This window comes from Enoplosus armatus, chromosome 15 (assembly GCF_043641665.1).
Source record: "Enoplosus armatus isolate fEnoArm2 chromosome 15, fEnoArm2.hap1, whole genome shotgun sequence".
NCBI classification, from domain to species: Eukaryota; Metazoa; Chordata; class Actinopteri; order Centrarchiformes; family Enoplosidae; genus Enoplosus; species Enoplosus armatus.
In genome coordinates, this window is record NC_092194.1 from 17,623,648 (window position 1) to 17,646,565 (window position 22,918).

The following is a 22,918-nucleotide window of genomic DNA, read 5'->3' on the forward strand; positions in this document are numbered from 1 at the left end:
TAGCCCTGGCATTTAGGATTAATCTTAAAGCTTTAGACCAGCTGGGAAACTTAAACATAACTGTACAGTTAACTGTATTGATAAACATTTGGTGAGTCCTCGAAATCTTTTAAGGGGGGGTGGGGGTGTTTCTAAAATCCTGGCTGTGGCCCTGCACACAGTGCACATTGGGCCTCTAGGGGCCCTGGTTGGTTATCCAGCCCTGAAACTCCATTATTCTCCTTAAAGGCCACGTTTAATGAGCACAGGACTGAAATATCTCACCCTAAGGTTGACTGAATCTTAATTCCTGATTAGTTACAGTGAATTATTTAATCGGGCTCGTAAGCGAATAGAGGCAGCTCACAACCTCGCGCACTGTTCACACAGACCACAGTCCAAAATGTTTTTGTTTCCCGATGATGACATTTCAGGCTGGCCATCCTCATCACGATGAAGGATCCGGTTATAACGTGACAGGATCCAGCTGAACCCAAAGCGAGCGGCGGAGCAACAGTGAACTTATGATCAGGCTGTGATGCGCACGGGTGACGCCGCGCTCCTGTAGTCGCATAACCACAGACTGGCGTGGGATCGGTCCCTGCTGCGCCTCATCTGGAATAACGTCGGGAAAACACAGAAATTTCATTAGCAGGTGTGTGTGTTTTTTTTTTTAAAGGAGGCGAGCCGTGTTGAAAATAATCCCTTTTGGGCAAACGTTTCCATCGGAAGGTGGTTTTCTGTACTTTGCAGAAGCCAGAGCAGATTTGTTCCGATAGAGAATCACCAATCATAGGCTGTAATAAGGTAAGAAGTGCCTGCAGACCTACATGTGTTATTAAATCTCCACATTACAGAAGCGGTGAATGGTTTATCTGAATGTGTCACGCATTATATTTCATGTTTTTCTTTCTGTTTGAATGAATGGGATCGAGCAGAGGGGGCTGGCACGCTGGCTCCCTTAAAATAAAGCCTCTGCGTTTTGCCTGGAAACAACCACAAAAGGCAGAAATAAGACGAGAGAGGGATCCAAAGACGAATTGGCAAAATGACATTAAGATTTGCGCAATTCATTGGCTTTTATAGGCTAATACGCCTCTGAGGTGGCTCTGAGGTGGCACCGAGGGAGCTGTCTTGTGTTTTAAAAATAGGTCTGTTTGGTTGTGACATTTTGACATGTTTTTTCGCCCCGATGCGCACGGAGAGATGTCATTAGGAGCCGGATGGTGGGATCTAATCTGAAAAAGCTCTCACTGCGTCGTTTCCATCGGAATGCAGCAGCGTCTCTCACAGGAGGCGGTTAGCTTTAATAGCATTAACTCAGATGTCATTGCCCAAAGCGTGAAATAAAACGGCATCTGCTGGCCTCTGTTTGTGCAGGACAAGTCACTCGTACCTGTGGCCTGTGTAGATACGAGGCGGATACTTCCCTCAAACGCCGCATTTACATGACATCGAGCCGTTTTCTCAAAGCTCCGTTAAAACAATTTCGTTTAGTCATCTTTCTGGAGAAAAAAAAAGTGTGTCCTCAAGGTCATTCACCGGAGCCTATTTTAGAGATTAAACCCAAGATCGCATCCTATAATTACCAATCGTCGGATGTGACAAGCAGCGGGTGCACATTAAAAGCGGCGGTTTGCACTGATTTTGGCTGCAGCGCACATTTCCGCTGTTTGTTGTGGAAGGCCCCGAGCCAATGCAGTGCTGCTGTCTGTGGTGGAGCTTGTTCAGCCTGCTGTCATGCTGCCGCTGCCGCTGCAGAGATGTGGACCATATGTTGGGCTCAAGTGGTGGAGGTTCCCACTGTGTGCCTGGTGTTGGGATATGCAAAACATCATTCTGCTGTCTCATTTTGTTAAATTATGTATTGAGAATTGTCGCATTCTTGGACACTTAATGTCAATTGCCACATCATGAGTCAATAATTAATGATTCTGGGGCTTCTGACAGGCTGCTCTGGCGTGGTCGCTCAAGTTGTCATGATTGCTGCTGAGGCCCTTCAGTGTGGATAACAAACTAATCCAAGCTGATCAGTCTGTTGGATTGCACACAACTGGCTTAAACACAATATTATATACAGACCACATGATTATGAGCTATATTCCCCACTGATCCAGATTACAGCAGGCCCACTGTGTGCATCCTGCATGCTGTCCTTACTCAGGTGTATCTGGATTTACAGCAGCGGTGCCCCTCTTACAACCGAGCACAGGCTTTGTTGTCATTGTCAGGTTGCGGGACAGTGTTTGCAGTGGAAACTTGATAGCAGCGATCGAACATTTGATGAACTGGATCTGCTCTGACAGTGATGATCCAGGTCAGTGCTACTCGGGCCACAGGCTGGCACAGGCAGGCAGAGGGGATAGAAATAGCACAAGAGCACCAGGGAAATATTTGCTACTCCCCCCCCCCACACACACATTTACTCTCCGTACTCATGTTTGAAGTGGAAATAACAAAGGCAGTTTTCTATGCTGTGCTAGAGATTTTCATACTGCCATCGCTCAAGCATATATAAATGCATTATTCACGTGTTCTTGCACCGCAGGAACCATGGGAAAGCAGAACAGCAAGCTGACTCCCGAGGTGATGGAGGATCTGGTGAAGAACACAGAGTTTAATGAACACGAGCTGAAGCAGTGGTACAAAGGCTTCCTGAAAGACTGCCCCACTGGCAGGCTGAATCTGGATGAGTTCCAGCAGCTTTATGTCAAGGTTTGTGTGAACCACTGCCTCTCTTCTTTATCATCTGCTTCTTTTAATTCATACATCATAAAACCATTGCTTTGTCTTTTTGCATTATAAATTGGTTGAATTAATGAACACACCTCTCCCACATTTGCAGTTCTTCCCTTATGGCGACGCATCGAAATTTGCACAACACGCCTTCAGAACCTTTGACAAAAACGGAGACGGCACCATCGATTTCCGAGAGTTCATCTGCGCCCTGTCCATCACATCCCGTGGCAGCTTTGAGCAGAAACTCAACTGGGCCTTCAACATGTATGACCTGGATGGTGACGGCAAAATCACCAGAGTGGAGATGCTGGAGATAATCGAGGTAAGGGATTATCCAGTCATTAAGCCCTCGCTCATCAGGGGGACTGGCTCTGTTTTTTTTGTTTGTTATCAGTCTCCTGCACACCTGCAATGCCCTGAGTGCAGAGGCAGTTTCATAACGACGAAACTGCAGTTGTATTGAATTACATTATGCCATTTCTGGAAACACAATCAGTATAGTAAATCTGATATGTCTCAGTGATATTGGAGCATACTGACAATTCCTGTAGTGATGAATGTGGTGTATACTTTATTTCAAAGCATCTACATCAGTGATTACCCTCCTTTTTTGCCTGACGTACCCCCCACAGCCCTTACATGGACTCACGCTATTAATCATATAAAAGTGGTTACTGTTATAATCATTTTTTCATATACGTTTATGTTGCTTTGGTCAAGTTTACATTCATACTAATACCACTTTGAGTGGCAAAAGCTGAACATTTCAATCATTTACCCATTATTGAACTATTTCCACTGTTATTCATTACTTTTGTTAACAGATAAAAGTATTGAATAAACAGTTGCAACTGTTTATCCATTACCTTAGCTAACAATGTCAACTGTTTTTTCATTACTTTTAGCCAACTATTTCAACCATTTATACATTACGTTTAGCTAACAATGTCAACTGTTTGTTCATTACTTATAGCTAAATGTTTCAACTGTTTATCATTACGTTTAGCTAACAATGGCAACTGTTTGTTCATTACTTATAGCTAAATGTCGCAACCTTTTATCCGTTACGTTTAGCTAACAATGTCAACTGTTTATCCATTACGTTTAGCTAACAATGTCAACTGTTTGTTCATTACTTATAGCTAAATGTTTCAACTGTTTATCCGTTACATTTAGCTAACAATGGCAACTGTTTGTTCATTACGTTTAGCTAACAATGTCAACTGTTTGTTCATTACTTATAGCTAAATGTCGCAACTGTTTATCCGTTACATTTAGCTAACAATGTCAACTGTTTGTTCATTACTTATAGCTAAATGTTTCAACTGTTTATCCGTTACGTTTAACTAACAATGTCAACTGTTTCTACATTACTTATAGCTAAATGTTTCAACTGTTTATCTGTTACGTTTAGCTAACAATGTCAACTGTTTGTTCATTACTAAATAGCTAAATGTTTCAACTGTTTATCCGTTACATTTAGCTAACAATGTCAACTGTTTGTTCATTACTTATAGCTAAATGTTTCAACTGTTTATCTGTTACGTTTAGCTAACAATGTCAACTGTTTGTTCATTACTTATAGCTAAATGTTTCAACTGTTTATCTGTTACGTTTAGCTAACAATGTCAACTGTTTGTTCATTACTTATAGCTAAATGTTTCAACTGTTTATCATTACGTTTAGCTAACAATGTCAACTGTTTGTTCATTACTTATAGCTAAATGTTTCAACTGTTTATCTGTTACGTTTAGCTAACAATGTCAACTGTTTGTTCATTACTTATAGCTAAATGTTTCAACTGTTTATCATTACGTTTAGCTAACAATGTCAACTGTTTGTTCATTACTTATAGCTAAATGTTTCAACTGTTTATCTGTTATGTTTAGCTAACAATGTCAACTGTTTTTTCATTACTTATAGCTAAATGTTTCAACTGTTTATCTGTTATGTTTAGCTAACAATGTCAAATGTTTGTTCATTACTTATAGCTAAATGTTTCAACTGTTTATCTGTTACGTTTAGCTAACAATGTCAACTGTTTGTTCATTACTTATAGCTAAATGTTTCAACTGTTTATCTGTTATGTTTAGCTAACAATGTCAAATGTTTGTTCATTACTTATAGCTAAATGTTTCAACTGTTTATCTGTTACGTTTAGCTAACAATGTCAGCTGTTTGTTCATTACTTATAGCTAAATGTTTCAACTGTTTATCTGTTAGGTTTAGCCAACAATGTCAACTGTTTTTTCATTACTTATAGCTAAATGTTTCAACTGTTTGTTCATAACTTTTAGCCAACTATTTCAACCATTTATCCATTACTCTTATCAATCTATTTCAAGCATCTATCCGTTGCTTTTAGCTCATTATTTCAACCATTCTGCTTGCTTGCTATTCTGGTTTTCATGTACTCTTAACTGACTCAGGTTAATGAGCTCACGTTATTGCTTAATTTTTTTAATTTACGATTAGCATCACACCAATTCGTAATCCTATTTTCTTTTCACAAATATGTGGACTATATCACAATATATGTATTTTTAAAAAATTCTAAATTCCTATTTTTTCAGTTTAGTTATATTAATTGTTGAGCTTTCCACATACTCCTTGGCAACTGCAATCTCTGCATCTCTAAGAACAAATGAACACATGTAGGCTTCACTGGATTACATAAGAAACAATCCTCTGCTAATTTCTCACTGCGCCTCACCCACAGGCTATCTACAAGATGGTGGGCACTGTGATCATGATGAAGATGAACGAGGACGGTTTGACACCAGAGCAGAGGGTGGACAAGATCTTCAGCAAAATGGATAAGAACAACGACGACCAGATCTCGTTGGAGGAGTTCAAAGAGGCGGCGAAGAGCGACCCGTCCATCGTGCTCCTGTTGCAGTGTGACATGCAGAAGTGAGCCCTCCCTGCTGGCTCCTCTCTCCCCGCCTGTAATCCACACACTCTGGACAGCAGCACATGTTTTAATGTCTCATTAGGTTCTCTGCCATTTCCACAGGAAAAAAAACAATGCTTGGACTATTTTTCAATGGACTCGCTTCTTGTGGTTGTATGCATGAGAATGTCAAATGCTGAATAATTTTGAATATAGCTATGATATCATACATTTCTATTTCAAAACATGCCAATGTGATTTGTGCACAGTAACCCTATACATTCTCATTCAGCCTTAGCTTGTATATCAGTGGAGCACTGCATTAAATTATGTTCCTGCAGTATTTAGGATCCCCAGTGTTCACTGCTGCAACTACCGTACGCTTTACGTAATAGTAACAAAACAATAATTCCTATGATAATTGTAACTGTCTCTACTATCCAGACTTGTTGAGCTCTTGGAGAATAGAGAGGCTCCTGTCTGTTCCAGATGTTTTCACATGATGGGACCACGAAGAGTAGGGTCTTTGCATGCATATATTATATGTCAAAAAATATAATCTCTTACCTTTTGCATCTTTAGGTGGTTATAAAAGAGAAACCCTCCGGAATTCATTTAGTATTGTTGCATGGGATGTACAGTATGTGACTCATCAGACGCTCATTAGTTCACCTCCAGTAATGTGGGAGCATGCTTCTCTCCATTTGATACACGTGTATGTGTGGCACTGGCAGTTTTTGAAAGGTATTTGGGTTGCAGTTGTGGGCTAATCTCAGAGGAAGAGCTTTCACATAAACGCTGTATTGTGTTTTGCTTCAGTGACTTCTGGGATGAGCAGAAATATAATTTATAGAGCAGCAGTCATTTATGAATTTAAGGTACTGCTGCCGCTTAATGTAGAGGAAAGGCCAAAATGACAGCTGTCATTAGGCACAGTACTCATGCATTATTCCCCACAATGATCCAAAATTGGCTTCTTTTTCAGGCTGCTTATTTGATTTAGACTTAAATAACTTAACTCAGTACATATCAACATGTTTACAGACAGGAAGGGCACTGCAAAAATGAGTACAGTCTTGGCTTTTGACCTTATTGCTGGGAGCTCACTCTCTGGGCCGGGGATCTTGTGAGAGGGGCGCCACTTCCAATGCAGCAAAAAAGGAGGGAAAAGGCCAGCTATATGTTTACTGGACACACTGCATTCCTACTTATAAAACCTTTTTGTAAAGGAGAAACTTTTTATTGAAAGGTCTCATCTTCTAATCTATTCCGTTTGCAACAATCATTAAAGATGCAGGACCCTCATGAGAGGTGCTCGACAAAGCTTTTGAAAGAGCGTTTCAGTGCGAGACGGCAACTGGATGACAATGTAGGTTAAAGTTACTGCGGAAATTCTCTTTCAACAGTTTTGCTTCCCCATTTCTAGGCTATGCAAGCATGGACTGAGTGTCTGCTTGTAGTCCACTTACAGTAGTGGAGGTTGCAGAAGCTTTTCACTGTTCTGTCTATAACATAAACTGAACCCTCACATTATTAATGTCTATATTATTTATACATTTCAGTCCAGTCACTATGTCAGATTCTTTGTCTAGTAAATGTTTATATCAAATATGAAAAATCATAACACAAGTGACTGTATTCTTTTATACATGTGGCATGTGTTGCACCCAAAAATAATTCTGTAGTGATTAAAATGAATAAACCATCACCAGGCTTTTTCAAAAGACACAGTTTAGCAGGTGTAATTAATGGAAACGAAGAGCACACTGCTGCAGACTTTAAGACCGTGTTGAAGATATGTGTTGATGTGGATGGATGGGATGCATGTCTGGATAGCCCTCTCTGTATGAAAACTATGACAGACACAAAAGTGTTTAAATTATCCAAAATTTCTTCTGAAAGTTGATTGTAACAACAGTTATGAGTGTACACAGCAGTTAGTTAACTACTGCTAGATGAGTTTTTGGGGGAGACCTGGAGAGCACTCATGTACATGTTCCTGTTACAGAGCCCAATATGACCAATTTGTTCTAAAAATATTAACACTGACAGGTTGAGTAGACTCCTGAGTTCAAAGTAGAAAGTAAAAGTCTTCCTCTCTGGTACCAGACTCCTGAGGTAAAACTACTTAAAAATTGTCTGTATCGAAACATTTTCAGTGTACAATTTCTAAAGATACTGGATTATAAACTCATTATCAACGACATCAAAATATAATTACCACATATGGTAATATGTCAGTGATTTGCAACATTACTAAAACTGAGCAGTAAAAATCTACGGGAATCCAACCACATCATCATTACTCATGACTACAATATTTTGTATGAACACATAAAAGTTAAATTGACAGTGCGGTGCCAGACATCTTACCTGCTGAGCACAAAATGTAACACTACAATCTTAATAGTTCACACGATCTTTGACACACAACACACAAACTTCTGTGTTGTTCTGAACATCTGCATTATTCACTGACGCTATTTTATTTAGCTTAGAACTCAAAATGAGTTGACTCTGTGGAGATTTGTTTTCTTTCTTAAGAGTGCTGTGGCAGGAATCAGACCTGTGACTGCCCAGGTACAGTACAACCTCTTTGACCACCGGGACACACTGCTCCAGGTTATCATGCCTGCAGAGGCTCCTGAGATAAATTCAATCTGGCTCATCACTCTGCTCATAACTGAAGAGAATCTCAGTTATTGAGCTGCCTAAAATGTTTACAATGGAAGATAAATACTAATGTTAACAATAAGATTCTAGCTAGCGGTTCCTTGATGCAGTACTGCTCTTCACACCTAAACAGACCAAAAAGGTGTCATCTGACACATACAGTAATACTGAAATATACAGTGGCTGCGCACATTAACATTCCTTGTGTTTCTGTCACTGGAGCTCAGTTCAAACATCTTCATCTACCATTTCACTCCGGACTCTTTCCGGATCCTGAAGCTGGTGGATTTTGATGAGGCTGGTTTTGGGTAGATTGCTGAAAAGACAGACAAACCATGATTAACATTTGACCAGTCATCAAACATTACTGACACAGTGAATGTGGACGTCTTTATGAGAGCAAAGAGGGACAACAGGGATTGCCAAAGTGTGCAGGAGAATATGGCAGCAGCAGCATGACACTGTAATAATTAAAACATTAGTATTTAAATGTATTTATTTATTAAATTAGTATTTAAATGATGCCACTGAATCCATCAGAAAGGGGCTGATTATTAAATTATTCAATTGTATATTTTTATATTATTATAATAATACTGAATTATATGAATTATATAGAATTTATAATAATATAAGATAGACACATTAGTAAATAACAAATGATAGAATTTAAATTTTAGCCGTTATTTCACAAATCAATTAAAAATGCATTAAAAATACCTTGTAAAATACCTTGTAATAAATTTGTAGACAGAAAATTTTATTATAAACACACTGATAATCAGTTTTGTTGCTTTTATTTTTACAGTTTTTATTTAAATAAATAATAAATACATAATCGCTTCATAACTTATTTTACAAAGGTATCAGTTGAGTATTGAATTACAATTAACTTTAAAATCTATACTGTAATTGATCTGATGGCACACTCTTGCACACTTTAGCTTCCATACAGGAAACAAAGATGTAGAAGTGAAAGTTATGTCAAGTAAATTGTATTTATACAGCCCAATATCACAAATCACAACTTGCCTCAAGGGGTTTTATGTAAAATGTGGTAAAGTTTTGTGTTATGGAAGGTAAACAGAGACAAACATTACGAAGAGCGCCACCTGGTGGAGAGGGGAGTAATGAAGACAAACTGTCGAAGGTGCTGCCGCTCTGACAGCTCCAGCAGGAGATCCAGAGAGATTCTGCGATTGTGCATATCCTACATTAAAAAAACAGGAAGGGCATTTGTTCATCAAAGTGAGTCAAAGCCAAACGTACATTAATTTTTTATACAAATTGTGTGTGTGTGAGAGCATTTCTGTGCGCTCACCATGTAGACGTCGAACTCATCGAGGCATCTGAAGGGTGATTCGGTGATCTCCCACAGGGACAGCATGAAGCAAACAGTGGAGAAGGAGCGTTCGCCACCAGACAGCGACCTCATGTCACTCACACCATCATCCTCTCCGCCCGGAGGCTTTACCTTCACGTGTGCCAGAAGAGGTTTGTGTGTCACTTGTGTTGTGTATTTTTCGTTTACATAAATAAACAAATAAGTAAATGAATGAATGAATAAAAAGATAGTGCCTTTGGCAGGTTCCAGTTTTTTTTGTTTTTCAGGATTATTTCGGGCATTTATGAGTAGAGACAGGAAATGGAGGGCAGAGGAGTTGTGACATGTAGACTTGAACTGAGGATGTTTCAATTACATGGTCAGCAACTTAAACCACTTGGTCACCAGGATCTTACTTTAAAATTAAAGTGTGTTTAGATCATTAACTTTAAGTGTTTTCACTAGTCTTTTGCGATAAACACTGTGTTTTTCTTCAATATGATGTGATTAAATATAATATAGATAATTGCTGTAAAACAAACTTTATTAAGTATTATATACAAAACTAACAAACAAACGGATAAATAGACGTACCGAGATTGAAAGCGTCTCGTTGTTGTGATCAAAAATCATCGAGCCACAGCAGTTCATCTTTATCAGGAAGTTATTGAAGTATAACTTGCATCTGACAGAGAGGGACCTTTAGGATGAAGACGAAAGAATCACAGAAAAGCAGGACTTTCCACGGCCAGTTAAACACTATATTTATGTATTTCTGAATTGCTTTTCAGACTTGGAGACAGCATTATTTACCTACGCATCACTTTGTATCTGTTCTGCCTGTCTGACATGATGTTATCGAGTCGATCGATGAACCTCCGCAGATCTCTCACTTGGTTGGTTTTCTGTCTGTAGAGAGCGAGGGCCTCAGCGTACTCCCTAATGAGGGCAGAAAATGGCATAGCCTAAATTTTTCTTATTCCAGAATAAGGCCAGAAGATTTAGAGATGGCCAACGGGCAGATTGGATTGAAGTAAATCAGTGGCAGAAGAAATCTCATTGGCTGGGTTGAACCTCAGTGGACAGAGACACATTTCTGTCTGACTTGATACCTAAAGCTGAAACCCAGTGATATGATAAGACAGAAGGAAGCTAGAAGGCTCCTCTAACTCTAAAAAGAAAAAAGTTAGCTAGTTAGCTTAGCTGGCCTGAGAAGGCCATGAGTGGAGAAATCATTTTTCAGATTATTTGCTTTTTAAATATTATAGCAATTCCACACTGTAAAAATACTGCATTACAAATACTGATGATAGGCTGATGATATATGTGTACTTGAGTTACAATTATAAGTACACATGTATCATCAGCAAAATGTACTTTAAGTATAAAAAGTACCCAATGAGGAAAAATGGCCCATTTGAGTGCAATATTACTATTGCTGGTTTTACTGCTGTAGTTGGCTGTAAAAATGCATCACAATTTGAATTTGAACTCTATAATGTGTAAAATCTTAATTTGTAAATGTCTCACAAAATGCAGTACGGTAAAAAGTATTTTCTTATATAAGAAACATTGTACTTTATGTCATATTATCTGGAAGGTGGTGGAGTAGAAGTATAAAATATAAAGTCAAATAGAGTATCTGAGTAAATGTACATTCCACCGCTGATGTACATGTACTTTACGTATGCACTGATGTTGATTTTCATTCACAGTCTCATGGAAAAACTGTGGCACTGAGGTTCAACCATCAAAACTAGGCTCCAGAGCAGCTCTGTCTCTGGGAAATGTTTAGCACTAAAACTAAAATTATCCAGCGCTCACTGCGAAGCCCCAGATGCTTTTAGAAAGGCTGTGATTTCTCACCTGACCACCTGCTCCTGCTCGCCGTGGCTGCTCTCCAACACCTTGATTTTCTTCTTCAGCCGAGTGATTTCTGCGTCGATGCTCTTTGTGCTGCTGGCCACCTGCTGCCGCTCAGGACTGATCTCTGTGGCTTTGGCCACATACTCCTGTCATCACATGTGATGTCTGCTGACAGTCTGACAACTCTGAATTTTGCTGGAGACAGCTACAGCACTCCGGAGGCATTAAAACCATCTCTTTGGTAGAGTTTACTAACTGATAGCTGATCTGTATAGCTTAGTGCAACAGCTGTTCTTAATCTATAGTACGTACTGTAGCTAGAAAAGCCTCCAGTATATGCATGAGGTAAATGAAATAGCTAAATGTAATCTGATGAACAAATCAAGTGCAGCTCTTGTTACCTGTAATTCTTCTTCTCTTTGGGCAAGGTCACTTTTCATAGCTTGGATGCAGTCTTCATGAGCCTTCAGTTTGTTTTCTAAAATCTTAAGGTTTCGTTCGTGTTTCGTGCACTCAGCCTCCAGCTTCAGCTGCTCATCCTTTGGGTCAACAAACAGTAATTATCAATTTCACTCCTTCTTGAGGACAGTTTAAAAGCTGTCCTTCACAAAAGTAAAAGTGTTATCAAATATAAAGCCTTTTACATTCAATCAATCCATAGTTCAAAGACATTTGAAAGCAGAGATAACGTCAAAACTACAGAGATGTGCCTGCAACAGCAACTATTTTTAGCCTCTAAACAAAGTGATACAACAATGCTCTGCTGCACCTTTAACGGCTCCATGTCCTCGGGAAGCTGAACAATCCGTTCTCTAACAGAAGAGTACTTGGACTCTATGTCCTCGGCTATTTTCCGGTGCTTGTCGAGCGCTTTCTTTTCTTCATGAACAGTTTGCTTTTCTGCCTCGATTTTCTGTCGGTTTTCTTGAGCGACGTCTTCCTGCAAGAAGGATTTGAAGACGTTAGCCGTACATAAGTTGTGTTCATGTCTGTCATGTGCAAATAAAAACTAAATGATCACCAAGGAGTTGATGTCATCGATTTGCTCTTCACCAGCCGTCTCCAGCTCAGTTATCCTTGCCTTGACTTGATTCACAGACGCCTGCAGTGAAAACATCAAAAAGAAATAATTTATTAATAATAATAATAATAATAATTTAACCTTGAAAAATCTAGATGAATCACTCACTTTTCAGCAGTGACATATAATTAATCTTTCGCCCACAAAGAACATAAAGGGAAGCAGAGAGGAAGAACAGGAGGGATACAAATGAAAATGAGTGAAGGATGAAATGTAAACCAGCACAGCATTACTGTTCAGTTAAACCAGGTTCTGGCGCACATCCTGCAAGAGTACAGTTCACTGACCAGAGTCTTCTTCAGGGTCATGATGGTACTGTTCAGCTTGCTCTCCATGCTCACGATGTCCTCGGTCACAGAGGTCACATGGAGCTGAAACCTGGACAGCTGAGCCTGATGATTCTCCAGGTCTGACTCCAACATACTGGGACACGCAGAGTAAGTAAAGGGTCACATTACACCTCTTAAATCCTCCAAACTCATGCTGGGCAGTAATATGTTGATAGTATCTCGCAGTTTTTCTTAATCTAAGGGAATAGTTCATTGTTTTGGAAAGTAGGCTTATTTGAGAGTTAGATGAGAAGATCGATGCCGCTCTACATCTGTAGGCTAAACATGAAGCTCAATCCGGCGTCAGGTTAGCTTATTTTAGCGTAAAGACTGGGTCAGATTAAAGAAGCGAGACATGACTTTGTTACGGGATGCTGTCTGTCGCTTCATATTTACTGTACAGATATCCGAGTGGTGTCTTCTTACTTTCAGGTCATTAGTTTAAAATCCAACCTGATTTTCATTCAAAATCAACCCGCAGATATTCTTTTGTCAGTTTGTAATATTCACTGAGTTCAAGGTGGTTTATTTGGGATTAAGTGTTTCATTTTTTTTTATGTATTTACTTTCCTTTCATGATAACCTACTCATCCTGACAGGATGAAGCACAGTCTGTTTGACAGAATCTGCTATGAAGATGCTGGTTTTTCCTTCCCTCAGATTATCATTAAATATGTATTTGGGTATTTTTCTCTTCTCCTTTTTACCATATTGTTTTTTCATTTTTTTGCACATCAACTCACATAAAAATAGCTTGGTTACCTTATTTCAGTCTCGAGATCCCCGCCAAGATATTTGGCAATGCTGAAGTCGGAGGTGTAATATCGGTTTGGGTGCACCTGATCTCCCTCGGCAGTGAAGGCTTCACGGCAGTTTTTAGGTGGCCGGCCTTGCTGCATGACCCTCCTCGCTTTGTCTTTTTCCTTTGATAAAACACAGATCAGATGACGATGACACAAAAACGAACTACTACATCAATCCTAAAACTACTCTACATGCAATGTTCAGCATCAACATGCATTAGCGACATACTAACTTTGATTATCAGAATTGATTCTATCCCCCGCATATCAATCAGGCAGTTGATGATGACCGGGCTCGACGCTGTGATTATGTCCATCACAGATGGGTAATCTGGATGAAATGCTTTCCTGCAAAACAGCAAAGAAGGAAAACAAGATGTACCTTCAAAACGTGTCAGAAAAACTGCCTTAAAAGAAAAGTCAATAAATGTGAAATACTGCTGCTGCTGCTGCTGACCGTCCGTGAATGTTGTAAACTTTTTCAGAGAAAGGACTGACGATGATCTGCGGCCTGTTGCCCTTCGGATAATAGCGAGACATCAGCTCCTGAAGGACGGCCTCGTCCGTGTAGTTGTCACAGCAGAAAGCCTTCATGAAGCTCCGCAGACAGCACTCCACGGCTACAGCCAACGTGGGATCCTTCAAACTGATACAGACACCTGAGAGTAAACACAGTCTGTCAACTTCAATATGTACAACTCAACTGAATTTACTGCAAATGTATGAACTGAAATTTGTTTTTTTAATATTTGAAAAGAAATGGCTGCATGAAAGTGAACCAAATGATGAAATGAATGAGTTTTTAAATGATTGCAGGTCACTTAATTCCTCTGGTTAAATTTTACAGATTAAATAGGAAACTATTAAATTTAAAGTTCAGCATTTTGGGAAATACATTTATAAGCTTTCTTGAAATCAATTTCAATATGAAGCAGGAGCCAGCAGCCGCTTAGCGTAGCTTAGCAGACAGGGAGGTACCTGCCAAGAAATAGTCCGCACCATAATCCCCTGTGAAACCACAACGTGTCGCTTTTATACACACAAACAAGATATGACGTGTTAATTAGGGAGCTTTAGAGGTGCTAGTCAAATCCAGGCTAGCTGTTTCCCCCTGTTTCCAGTTTTTATGCTAAGCTAAGCTAACTGTCTCCTGGCTCCAGCTTCATGTTTAACGGACAGATAGTGCTACCTAATATCTTCTATAATGCAGAAAGGAAGTCAAGTCACCAACACAGGGAACATGAAAGTCACCTATTGGACCAACAGGTCTCTTGAGAAAGCGTCCTGTGGCATAGGCCTCAGTAATCGCACCCAGCAGGTCGGGTACATGATCTCCAAACCGCTTCAGTTTGTTCGATCGACTCTCTAGGAGTTGATTCTTCCTCTTCAGTTTGGACATGTACAAAACCTGGATGTTTCTTTCCTCCAATCTATTCAATGTGGACAGAGCTGGATCAGGACACTTCACTGGACTGCAGATAAACTGGGCTCAAATTACACTCTCACCACACACCTCCTTGGCAGCACATTCACGTGACAGCAAACATCATTTCTTGTACCTCAGCTTGTCTCGTTCTTCCCTTCCTTTGAAAAGTGCCTGATGTTTGTTCTTGAGCTCTTCATTCAGCTGTGAGCACGTTTTCTCGAGCTCCGCAAGCTGCTCTTTCAGACTGGATATTTTCTTCTGCTGTTTTGTATATTCTGTCTCTCCATCATCCTTCAGGCTTACACTAAAATACAGTGAAAAGACAAATCATTCTTTCTAATGAACGCATGCATTTGTATGAAGGCAAAGACGTCATTTAGCCGCTCCCCTACCTTGTTTTTGCCTTGTTAATTTTCTCCTGAAGAAGGTTTTGCTCCTGCTCTGACTGTTTGAGTTTGTTCAGAGCTCGAAAATAAACAAGCTATGGGAAGAGATGCTGCCACTTTAACCAATATAAATGATGTACAATTGCTATATTGATATATATTATCACATTTCCCAATCAGTACCTCCTGTTCCTTGTAAACTTTGCTATTGGCCTTCACTTGCTCTTTCAACTTGAGATTGTCCTCTGATAGAGACTCCTCTTCCTCTCTCAGACTGTCAACTCTGCTTTTGATGCACTGAAGCTTCTTTTCTACTTGCATGACCTTAGTCTGCGTGAAAGATAAGAAATTCATGAGGTGCTGAAGGTTTGAAGGGCTCCAACATTTATGAATAGACTTATATTTAACAGAAAACAAAAACACATGACTCGCCTGACAGAGCTGAAGGTTGTCATGATGTTTGTAATTATTCTCTTCGTTTTCAATGTCCTCCTTCAACTGCTGTATGAACTGCTCCTTCTCTCTGACCTGAGCGATAAGAAAACATTACCATGATTCAACAAATAGGTCACGTATTCTTTTACTTTTCTTTGCTTTTGTTTTCTTCTTTCTATTCATACTTCCTAAACACTTTTCAGAATGTATAATGAAATGTAAAAAAAAATCATATAAACTCTACTAAATTTAATGTTTTTTTTGGTCTGTTTTATATAATGATGAGAGATAAACGCTTACCAAACACCATGCCATCGCTTTCTTCAGATTCTCCAAAACCACCTTCATCTCAGTGAAGGATGACAAATGTTCGTACCTCTCTTTCTTCTGTAGAAACTCTTGCTTCAGCTCCTTGATACACTGAACACAAACGTTAGATTCTCTTTCAGCAAAGTTATATACACGTACATGCAAGGAAGCAAGCAAACTTCACCTATACAGCTCTTTTCAAAACAGACGTTACAAAGTGCTTAATGGGAGGAAGAACAAGACATTTTATAAAACAAGAAGGACTGAATGTACAACCCATAAAACCAAGAGAAAGCTGTGGTGGAATGTAACAGTACAAATTTACTAAAGTACTGTACTTCAAAATTCAAGGTACTCGTACTACCTATTTCCATTTTATGCAACTCTCCTCCACTGCATCTCAGGAGGAAGATTTAAGTTCCTCTATGGGTTCAGAAAATTCTCCTTCTTCTTAAGATAAATAAACTCGTTTTATTTAAACCCCCCCCCCTTGGATTAGCTGGAAAATGCATCGCGGCATGGTGGCGCAGTGGTTAGCACTGTCGCACGGGAGGTGAAGCTGGTTAGAGCAGGTTGGGGGTTCGATCCCCGGCTGCCCCCGTCATGTCGAAGTGTCCTTGAGCAAGACACTGAACCCTAAGTTGCTCCCGATGGAGACCAGCACCTTGCATGGCAGCTCGGTCGCCATTGGTGTGTGAATGTGTGAGTGAATGGGTGAATGAGACTTAGCTGTACAGCGCTTTGGGAACCGTGAAGGTTGAAAAGCGCTATATAAGTGAGATCATTTATCATTTATTTATTTATTTTATCGCCACACAGCTAAAAACAGGGATGTTTTTCTGAGCTGATGAAAACCTTTTAGAGATACGTGATTCTCACAGGACAACGATGCTACAAACATATGATGCATCGCTGTAGATTAAACTACCCAGCAGCATATAAAGTTGTTAAAATTAACACAACCATAAACATCTACAGCAGTAAAATGCAACATACACATTAATGCAGCAGTAATAATCCAAAAACATCATATATAACAGTAAAACACTGACAGGGAACATTTTACTGCAGATTGAATACTTTTACCTTTGATACTAATAATACTTACATACTTTTACTTCAGTAAGGTTTTGAATGCAGGACTTTTACTTGTAGGTATTAGTGTGGTATTAGTACTTGAATAAAGGATCTGAATACATAGCATCCGGAGGACAGCACGTGAAGCATTTAAACTTAAACCTCCACTTTAAGCTAATGATCACTTCCACTGTGTTTAACTAAAAATAAACACCATATATTAAGTAAATATTACACCTGGTTGACAACATAAAGTGTTACATCTGTAAAATACTGAACTGCTGTTGAAAGTGTGACCTGTGATAAATCGATGGTGGGAGGTTTGTGTGTTGATCACAGTACCTCCTCTTGTCTCTCCACCTGCTGCCGGGTGACTGTTTTAGTGTGCTTGATGTGGATGTAATCCCTCTTCATCTGTTCCAGCAGAGTTGCTTTCATGAAAAACTGCAAACGACAAAAGCAGAAAAGAGGGCAGAAAAACATTCATTTAAACAAGCATGAATAAAAATAGTATATTAGCTTCTCTCAACACAAATGTAATCTGTAAAATTCAAAGCTCATAAATAACGAGGCAGTGTTGTACCTTATATTTGTCCGATTCATTTTTGGAGTGCAGGAACTGTTTACTCATTTCTTGGTTGAGAATGGACACTGGGTTATCCAACTGGAAAGCACAAAACAAATGTGCCGCTGAGGCTTTCAGGTATAGTTATGTTGCAGTAAGGAGGATGTGTTCGCAACAGCCCAAAATAACATTAATTAATTTCAAACGGTCAGAAAATAAAATTAGTGCATTCTCTGGAAGTTATAAAGTTCCAGCTTGACAGTAAGTACCTGGATGTTGAAGTGGTCCAAAATGGCCGTCAACTCCTCCTTCTTGTTTGAGATAAGTTGTCCTAAAATACAAGAGAGAAGACAACTAATGTGGTTCAAAGCTCTGTTGTCTTGAAGGAGATGAGAATATGTTGCATGACACTCATTAACACTTTACTATAGCAGCAACGATTGGTCGATTAATCGATCAACAGAAATCTGCAACTATTTTGATTATTGTTCAATCATTTTTCAATTAGAATTATTCTCTGGTTCCAGCTTCTCAAATGTGAGGATTGAATGTGTTTCTTAGTCATTTATGAGTCTGAAGCTTTTTGGGTTTTAGATGATTTTTTTTTTCTTTAGCTTGTTGCGTAAAACAAGCTATTTGAATACATCACCTTGAGCTGTGGGAAACGGGCATTTTCACTGTTTTCGGAAATTTTAAAGACAAACCGATGAATCAAGAAAAGTGTGTGAGCTCAATCAGTAACTGGCATACTGGCAAGTGCAGTTCAACTTCCTTTTATTTTCAAGATAACTCAGTGACATTTACAACTTATGAAAAACATCAGTCCACGTGTGAATGTAAACATGTCTTACATTTACATTCACACTTGGACAGATTGTACAAAACAGTGAAACAGTGCCATAAAATGCACGCATGCAAGTTCATAGAGGAACAGCTTGCAGGGATTAAGGTCTGATTGAATTTGTCTTCACTCCCGAGCGTGTTTGGTCTATCGGACATTTAGGACAGGTTTAATAAGACTTGGACTCAGGAAAGTCACCTGATTTGCTCTTCAGTCTGCAGGTCCGGCATCCATCACAAGAGATCCGATGCTCAATGGAGATGCAGTCGCCGTAGACGTCCCTTTTATAAGCATCTGGTCCTCTGTTCCTCAGCTTTACAGTGATATCTGCAGTACTAGAGAGCAGACTGTACTGTAATGGCCCTGTAGGACCAGTGCCCCACTGGTAAACAAACAACATAATAAGGATACTCGTCAATTTGTCATTGAGGAATGTTTCCCACGGGGTATAACATTATGAACTCTGACTTACTTTTCACCACTCTTCACAAAATCCTTCAGCGACACTCCTCTGTTTGTGACAGTGGCCTTTCCACCGAGGCCTACAATCAAAGCAGTCAGGATGGCACTTTTTCCACCTGAGAATTAAATTGGAAACAATAAAAAGACAAGGGATTAAATCACTGCGTGGAGAGGATACCACAGATGTTCCTGGCTTGCAGGCTGAGTTTAAGATTGCATGCAAATAAATACAAATCACTGAGCTGCAGAAACTCATCAGGAGGGTCGTCTTTGAATAAATCAATTCTTAGTCAGCTGGGAGTTAAAGGATTTCTTTCCCTAAAAGCTGCTTTAATTGATTTTTTAGTGTTATTTTCCTTCCACAGAACTAATGCAGCAGCATCTTTAAATATCCAATGTCTATTAAAAAACAAAGCATATCTGTGATGCAGCTAACATGACAAAAACAACAAATTCACTGATCTACTAAAAGGGGACACCCCTAATTGGGTGGGATTAGAGCTGAAAAATAATAATCTGCAACTATTTTGATAATCGGTTAATCAAGAAAAAGCCCAAACATTCCCCAATTTCAGCTTTTCACTTGTGGAGATTTATGCAGAATTAACTGAATATATATTTAGGTTTTGGACGGTTATTTAAAAACATTTATGTCTTGGGGCATTTCTATACCTTTATGATAGTAGTAGTGATGGTAGAGAGATGACAGGAAATTAGGTAAAAGGGTTATGACATTTTACAGACCAAACAATTAATCGAGACAATACTCTGCAGATTATTTGATAATGAAAATAGTCATTAGTTGCATAGTTAATACACTCTGTATGAAGTAATAATTTATAAAGGTATATAGTAAGTATAAAGTATCTATCTATCGCTTTATTGCAACACCATCACCAACAACCACCAACCTTTGTTTTACCTACAAACATGGATTAAAATGGATAATCAAGTCGCCTTCCTGTAAAGGGAGTGCATACTGTGCATACCTGACTGGGCGGGGATGTGTTAAACGCAAGCCAAAGCAAGCAGCAGATCACATGACATTTAGAAATCTGGCTCTTACTTCCGTTGTTGCCAACGATGAAGTTCACATTGGGCCCAAACTGGAACGGACCGAGCAAATGGTGACACATGAAATTCTTCAGTGTGACGCTTTCGATGAGGCCAATATCTCCCTGGAAAGACATGCAGAAAACAATATTCACCCATTCGTTCGCTGGTGCTAAGACGAAGAATTAGCGCTACATGGGGAAGTTACTCACTGTGGCGGAGTGAGAGACACTGCTGGAAGATGGTCTCTGGTGGTTTCTATCATCTGGCCCATCTTCGGTACCCACAGCTGTCACTCTGCGGATCTTGACAGCTGTCACATCACTGATCACTTTGCCTTTCCTCTTACTCATTTTGAAACAAGTCACTGGAAATAGAATTAACAGGAAGACTCAGAACACTAATGTCAGTACTAGTGAGATGTAATTTCTGTTCAGTTTGTGGGGCTTGGCGGTTGTTTGATTTTTTGTGTTAAACAGGAAAATGATAACAAAAACTTCACTCTGAGGTTTTCATATCTGGAAATGGACATCCTGGAGAGGATGCAAGCCTTCAAATACCCACATGATCTTCTTTTATTTTTGAATTAAGACAAATGTGCTGTTATCAGCCATTAGTCGTATCTATCCCTCAATGCTCTAAACAAGTTCTTCAAGTTCCTCCTTTTTAGAAACTGAGTTGTGCTATTTTGAGAGGTGCGACATCAGACCTACTGCAGGGTTATATTTGAAGGTGCTGAATAGCTATAAACAATGCAATTACAAAAACTGGTTTCAAAGGGTGAGCATGTAAGCCTTTTGTCTTTGAGCCAGGAAGCCACAGCCTGAAACCAGCAGTAACACAGCAGCAACAGTAACAGCAGTGACAGGTGTTCTTGTGTAACACATCTCTACAGATGAACATTTACTCCAGATTCAGTATTTCCAGATGTTTTCTAACCAATTCACACTGAGATTAAGATGTATTAGGCCTTAATAAACCCATTTCAAAAGGGTACGATATAGATCTGAAAACCTATTCTCAGTCAGTCATGCTATGTCATATCTACAAAGTATTCAGAGTCAGATTAACATGCTGTGTTTTCCCCACCACTCAGCAGCATTTAAGAGAGTATTTTCAACTACACACCAAAGCACAATATTGCTCTTTGACTTACAGCCACTGGACAGCAACAGAAGCATTCAAAAACACTTCACAGTGTCTGGGAAACTTTTAGCTTTTTTGGGGGATCACAAACAAATATGACAAGCTTGTTATAAACGTCGCCTACCATAGTGCGCTTGCCGGTGTGTGCAGCCTGCAAAAATAACATGGTCACGGGGAGACACCGTTTTGAGACTTCCTGGTCAGAGTGAAGCAAACTGCAGTGACAGTTGTTGTGAGTGTCGTCTCACTTCCAAACACGGAACCGAGAGCGTGCTGCGTGATTGGCTCACCGCCTACCTGTGCGCGCGTCCACAACTAAACTAAAGTGAAATGTAAATGTTGTGTAAGCGTCGACGCGCAGTAAACCGCGCAGCATGTGGACTCCAGCCCACATAAACACATTTAAATTATTTAAAACAGTCTGCTTGATATCTCGCATGTATTATTAATGGCCCAGAGGAAAGTGCGGTCCAATCAAATACTTTAAGACCCCATGCGAGTGCCCGCCCCCACCCCCCCGGCCACTGACTGCCAGCGATGAGGAGTCGACTGCAGCAAACATGGTGAGAAACGACGAAAGACTTATGTTTAATGATCCAACAGTCTGCAAGGTGGTAGCTGTTTATCAGAGTTTAGTGCTTAAGATGAAGCTGTGCACCTGTGTCACACGGGCGTTGGATACTGGTGGGATGTGGCGTTTCATTCATTACCAGCGACTTTGCGTGAGGAGCTCTGAATGCTGAGAGCTAAGAAGGATCACAGAAACGTCCTCTTATTTTAGCACAACTCTGGTGTAAAATAACTTTATTGGCGGAGACTGATTCGTAAGATTACAACGCATTTTAAACATGTGTTCCTATTTAGTTATAGTTCTTTTTATGAAGGCTCAATTGGTTCGACGTTCACGACGGTTTGATTGGGCAAAACGCTTAATTCAAAGAGCCAAACCGGCTAAAATCTCACATTTAAACACAAAAGGTTTTACTTCTATTCAAAGTGCAAAAACTTGCTCAGTCATCAGTATGCGGCCACTTCATATTAACTAAGCGCACAGATCTGGGTCAGCCGGCATTTCTCATTATTGTATCATCATAACCCTGGTGACCCTAACCCTGGTCCATGAACATAACCGCTAATTACTTCACCAAAGTGTGGAAAGAAGAAATAAAAAATACATTTTTCCCCCTTTTACTGTCAAAATATTGCAATGTAGTGTCTGTTACAATAGTGTAAAGTGCAGTTTAATGTTAATGTTACAGTATTACTGTAGCTCACTCTATATTAGATGGTTACCTAAACCTACAATTGATTGAGGTTTTCGTGTTTTTAATTGCAAATACAGTAATTCCTCGTTGGTGAACATGAAGCTTACAATTCTTAGTGATGACAATGTGAAAACTAACCTTTTGAATTTGTGATGCTGTACACCAGGTGACTGTCTCTTGGAGATACTTTGATGCTGAGATTGTTCACCCTTCACCCCAAGTTTCATGAGACATCTTGGACCTAAATTAAGTAAAGATTCCACTTC

General features: G+C 39.6%; 2 protein-coding genes across 3 annotated transcripts; one reads left to right on the forward strand and one right to left on the reverse strand.

Moving 5' to 3' along the window:
• Positions 1-2,532: 2,532 nt before the first annotated feature.
• On the forward strand, positions 2,533-5,635 carry LOC139297419 (visinin-like protein 1). Of its 2 annotated transcripts, XM_070920073.1 has the most exons (3): positions 2,533-2,694; positions 2,825-3,040; positions 5,438-5,635. In XM_070920073.1, exons 1-3 carry the CDS (start codon positions 2,533-2,535, stop codon positions 5,633-5,635), a joined length of 576 nt encoding a protein of 191 aa, XP_070776174.1. The 2 variants fall into 2 exon arrangements, with proteins under 2 accessions (XP_070776174.1, XP_070776175.1); XM_070920074.1 differs by lacking the exon at positions 2,825-3,040.
• Positions 5,636-7,241: 1,606 nt separating this feature from the next.
• smc6 (structural maintenance of chromosomes 6) lies at positions 7,242-21,555 on the reverse strand. The gene is made up of 27 exons (XM_070920125.1): positions 21,512-21,555; positions 20,454-20,608; positions 20,255-20,366; positions 19,199-19,304; positions 18,925-19,061; positions 18,155-18,216; positions 17,904-17,984; positions 17,663-17,764; positions 16,235-16,354; positions 15,932-16,027; positions 15,683-15,829; positions 15,506-15,594; positions 15,247-15,417; positions 14,939-15,117; positions 14,145-14,346; positions 13,921-14,035; positions 13,647-13,807; positions 12,843-12,978; positions 12,496-12,576; positions 12,244-12,414; positions 11,876-12,013; positions 11,475-11,620; positions 10,422-10,547; positions 10,203-10,308; positions 9,606-9,758; positions 9,397-9,494; positions 7,242-8,600 (listed from the first exon to the last, which is right to left on the reverse strand). Exons 2-27 carry the CDS (start codon positions 20,592-20,594, stop codon positions 8,513-8,515), a joined length of 3,264 nt encoding a protein of 1,087 aa, XP_070776226.1. The 5' UTR covers positions 20,595-20,608; positions 21,512-21,555; the 3' UTR covers positions 7,242-8,512.
• Between the last annotated feature and the right edge of the window lie 1,363 nt (positions 21,556-22,918).

Excerpts from the sequence above, each read along its gene's own strand:
- smc6 (XM_070920125.1), bottom strand. The coding sequence starts at position 20,594 with ATGAGTAAGAGGAAAGGCAAAGTGATCAGTGATGTGACAGCTGTCAAG. Across the intron at positions 18,217-18,924 it reads CAGACTGAAGAGCAAATCAG|GACAACTTATCTCAAACAAG; the intron begins GTGACTTTCCTG and ends CTTGTATTTTAG. Across the intron at positions 15,595-15,682 it reads AAGTTTACAAGGAACAGGAG|CTTGTTTATTTTCGAGCTCT; the intron begins GTACTGATTGGG and ends CTCTTCCCATAG.
- LOC139297419 (XM_070920073.1), top strand. The coding sequence starts at position 2,533 with ATGGGAAAGCAGAACAGCAAGCTGACTCCCGAGGTGATGGAGGATCTG. Across the intron at positions 2,695-2,824 it reads TCCAGCAGCTTTATGTCAAG|TTCTTCCCTTATGGCGACGC; the intron begins GTTTGTGTGAAC and ends CCACATTTGCAG. Across the intron at positions 3,041-5,437 it reads AGATGCTGGAGATAATCGAG|GCTATCTACAAGATGGTGGG; the intron begins GTAAGGGATTAT and ends CCTCACCCACAG.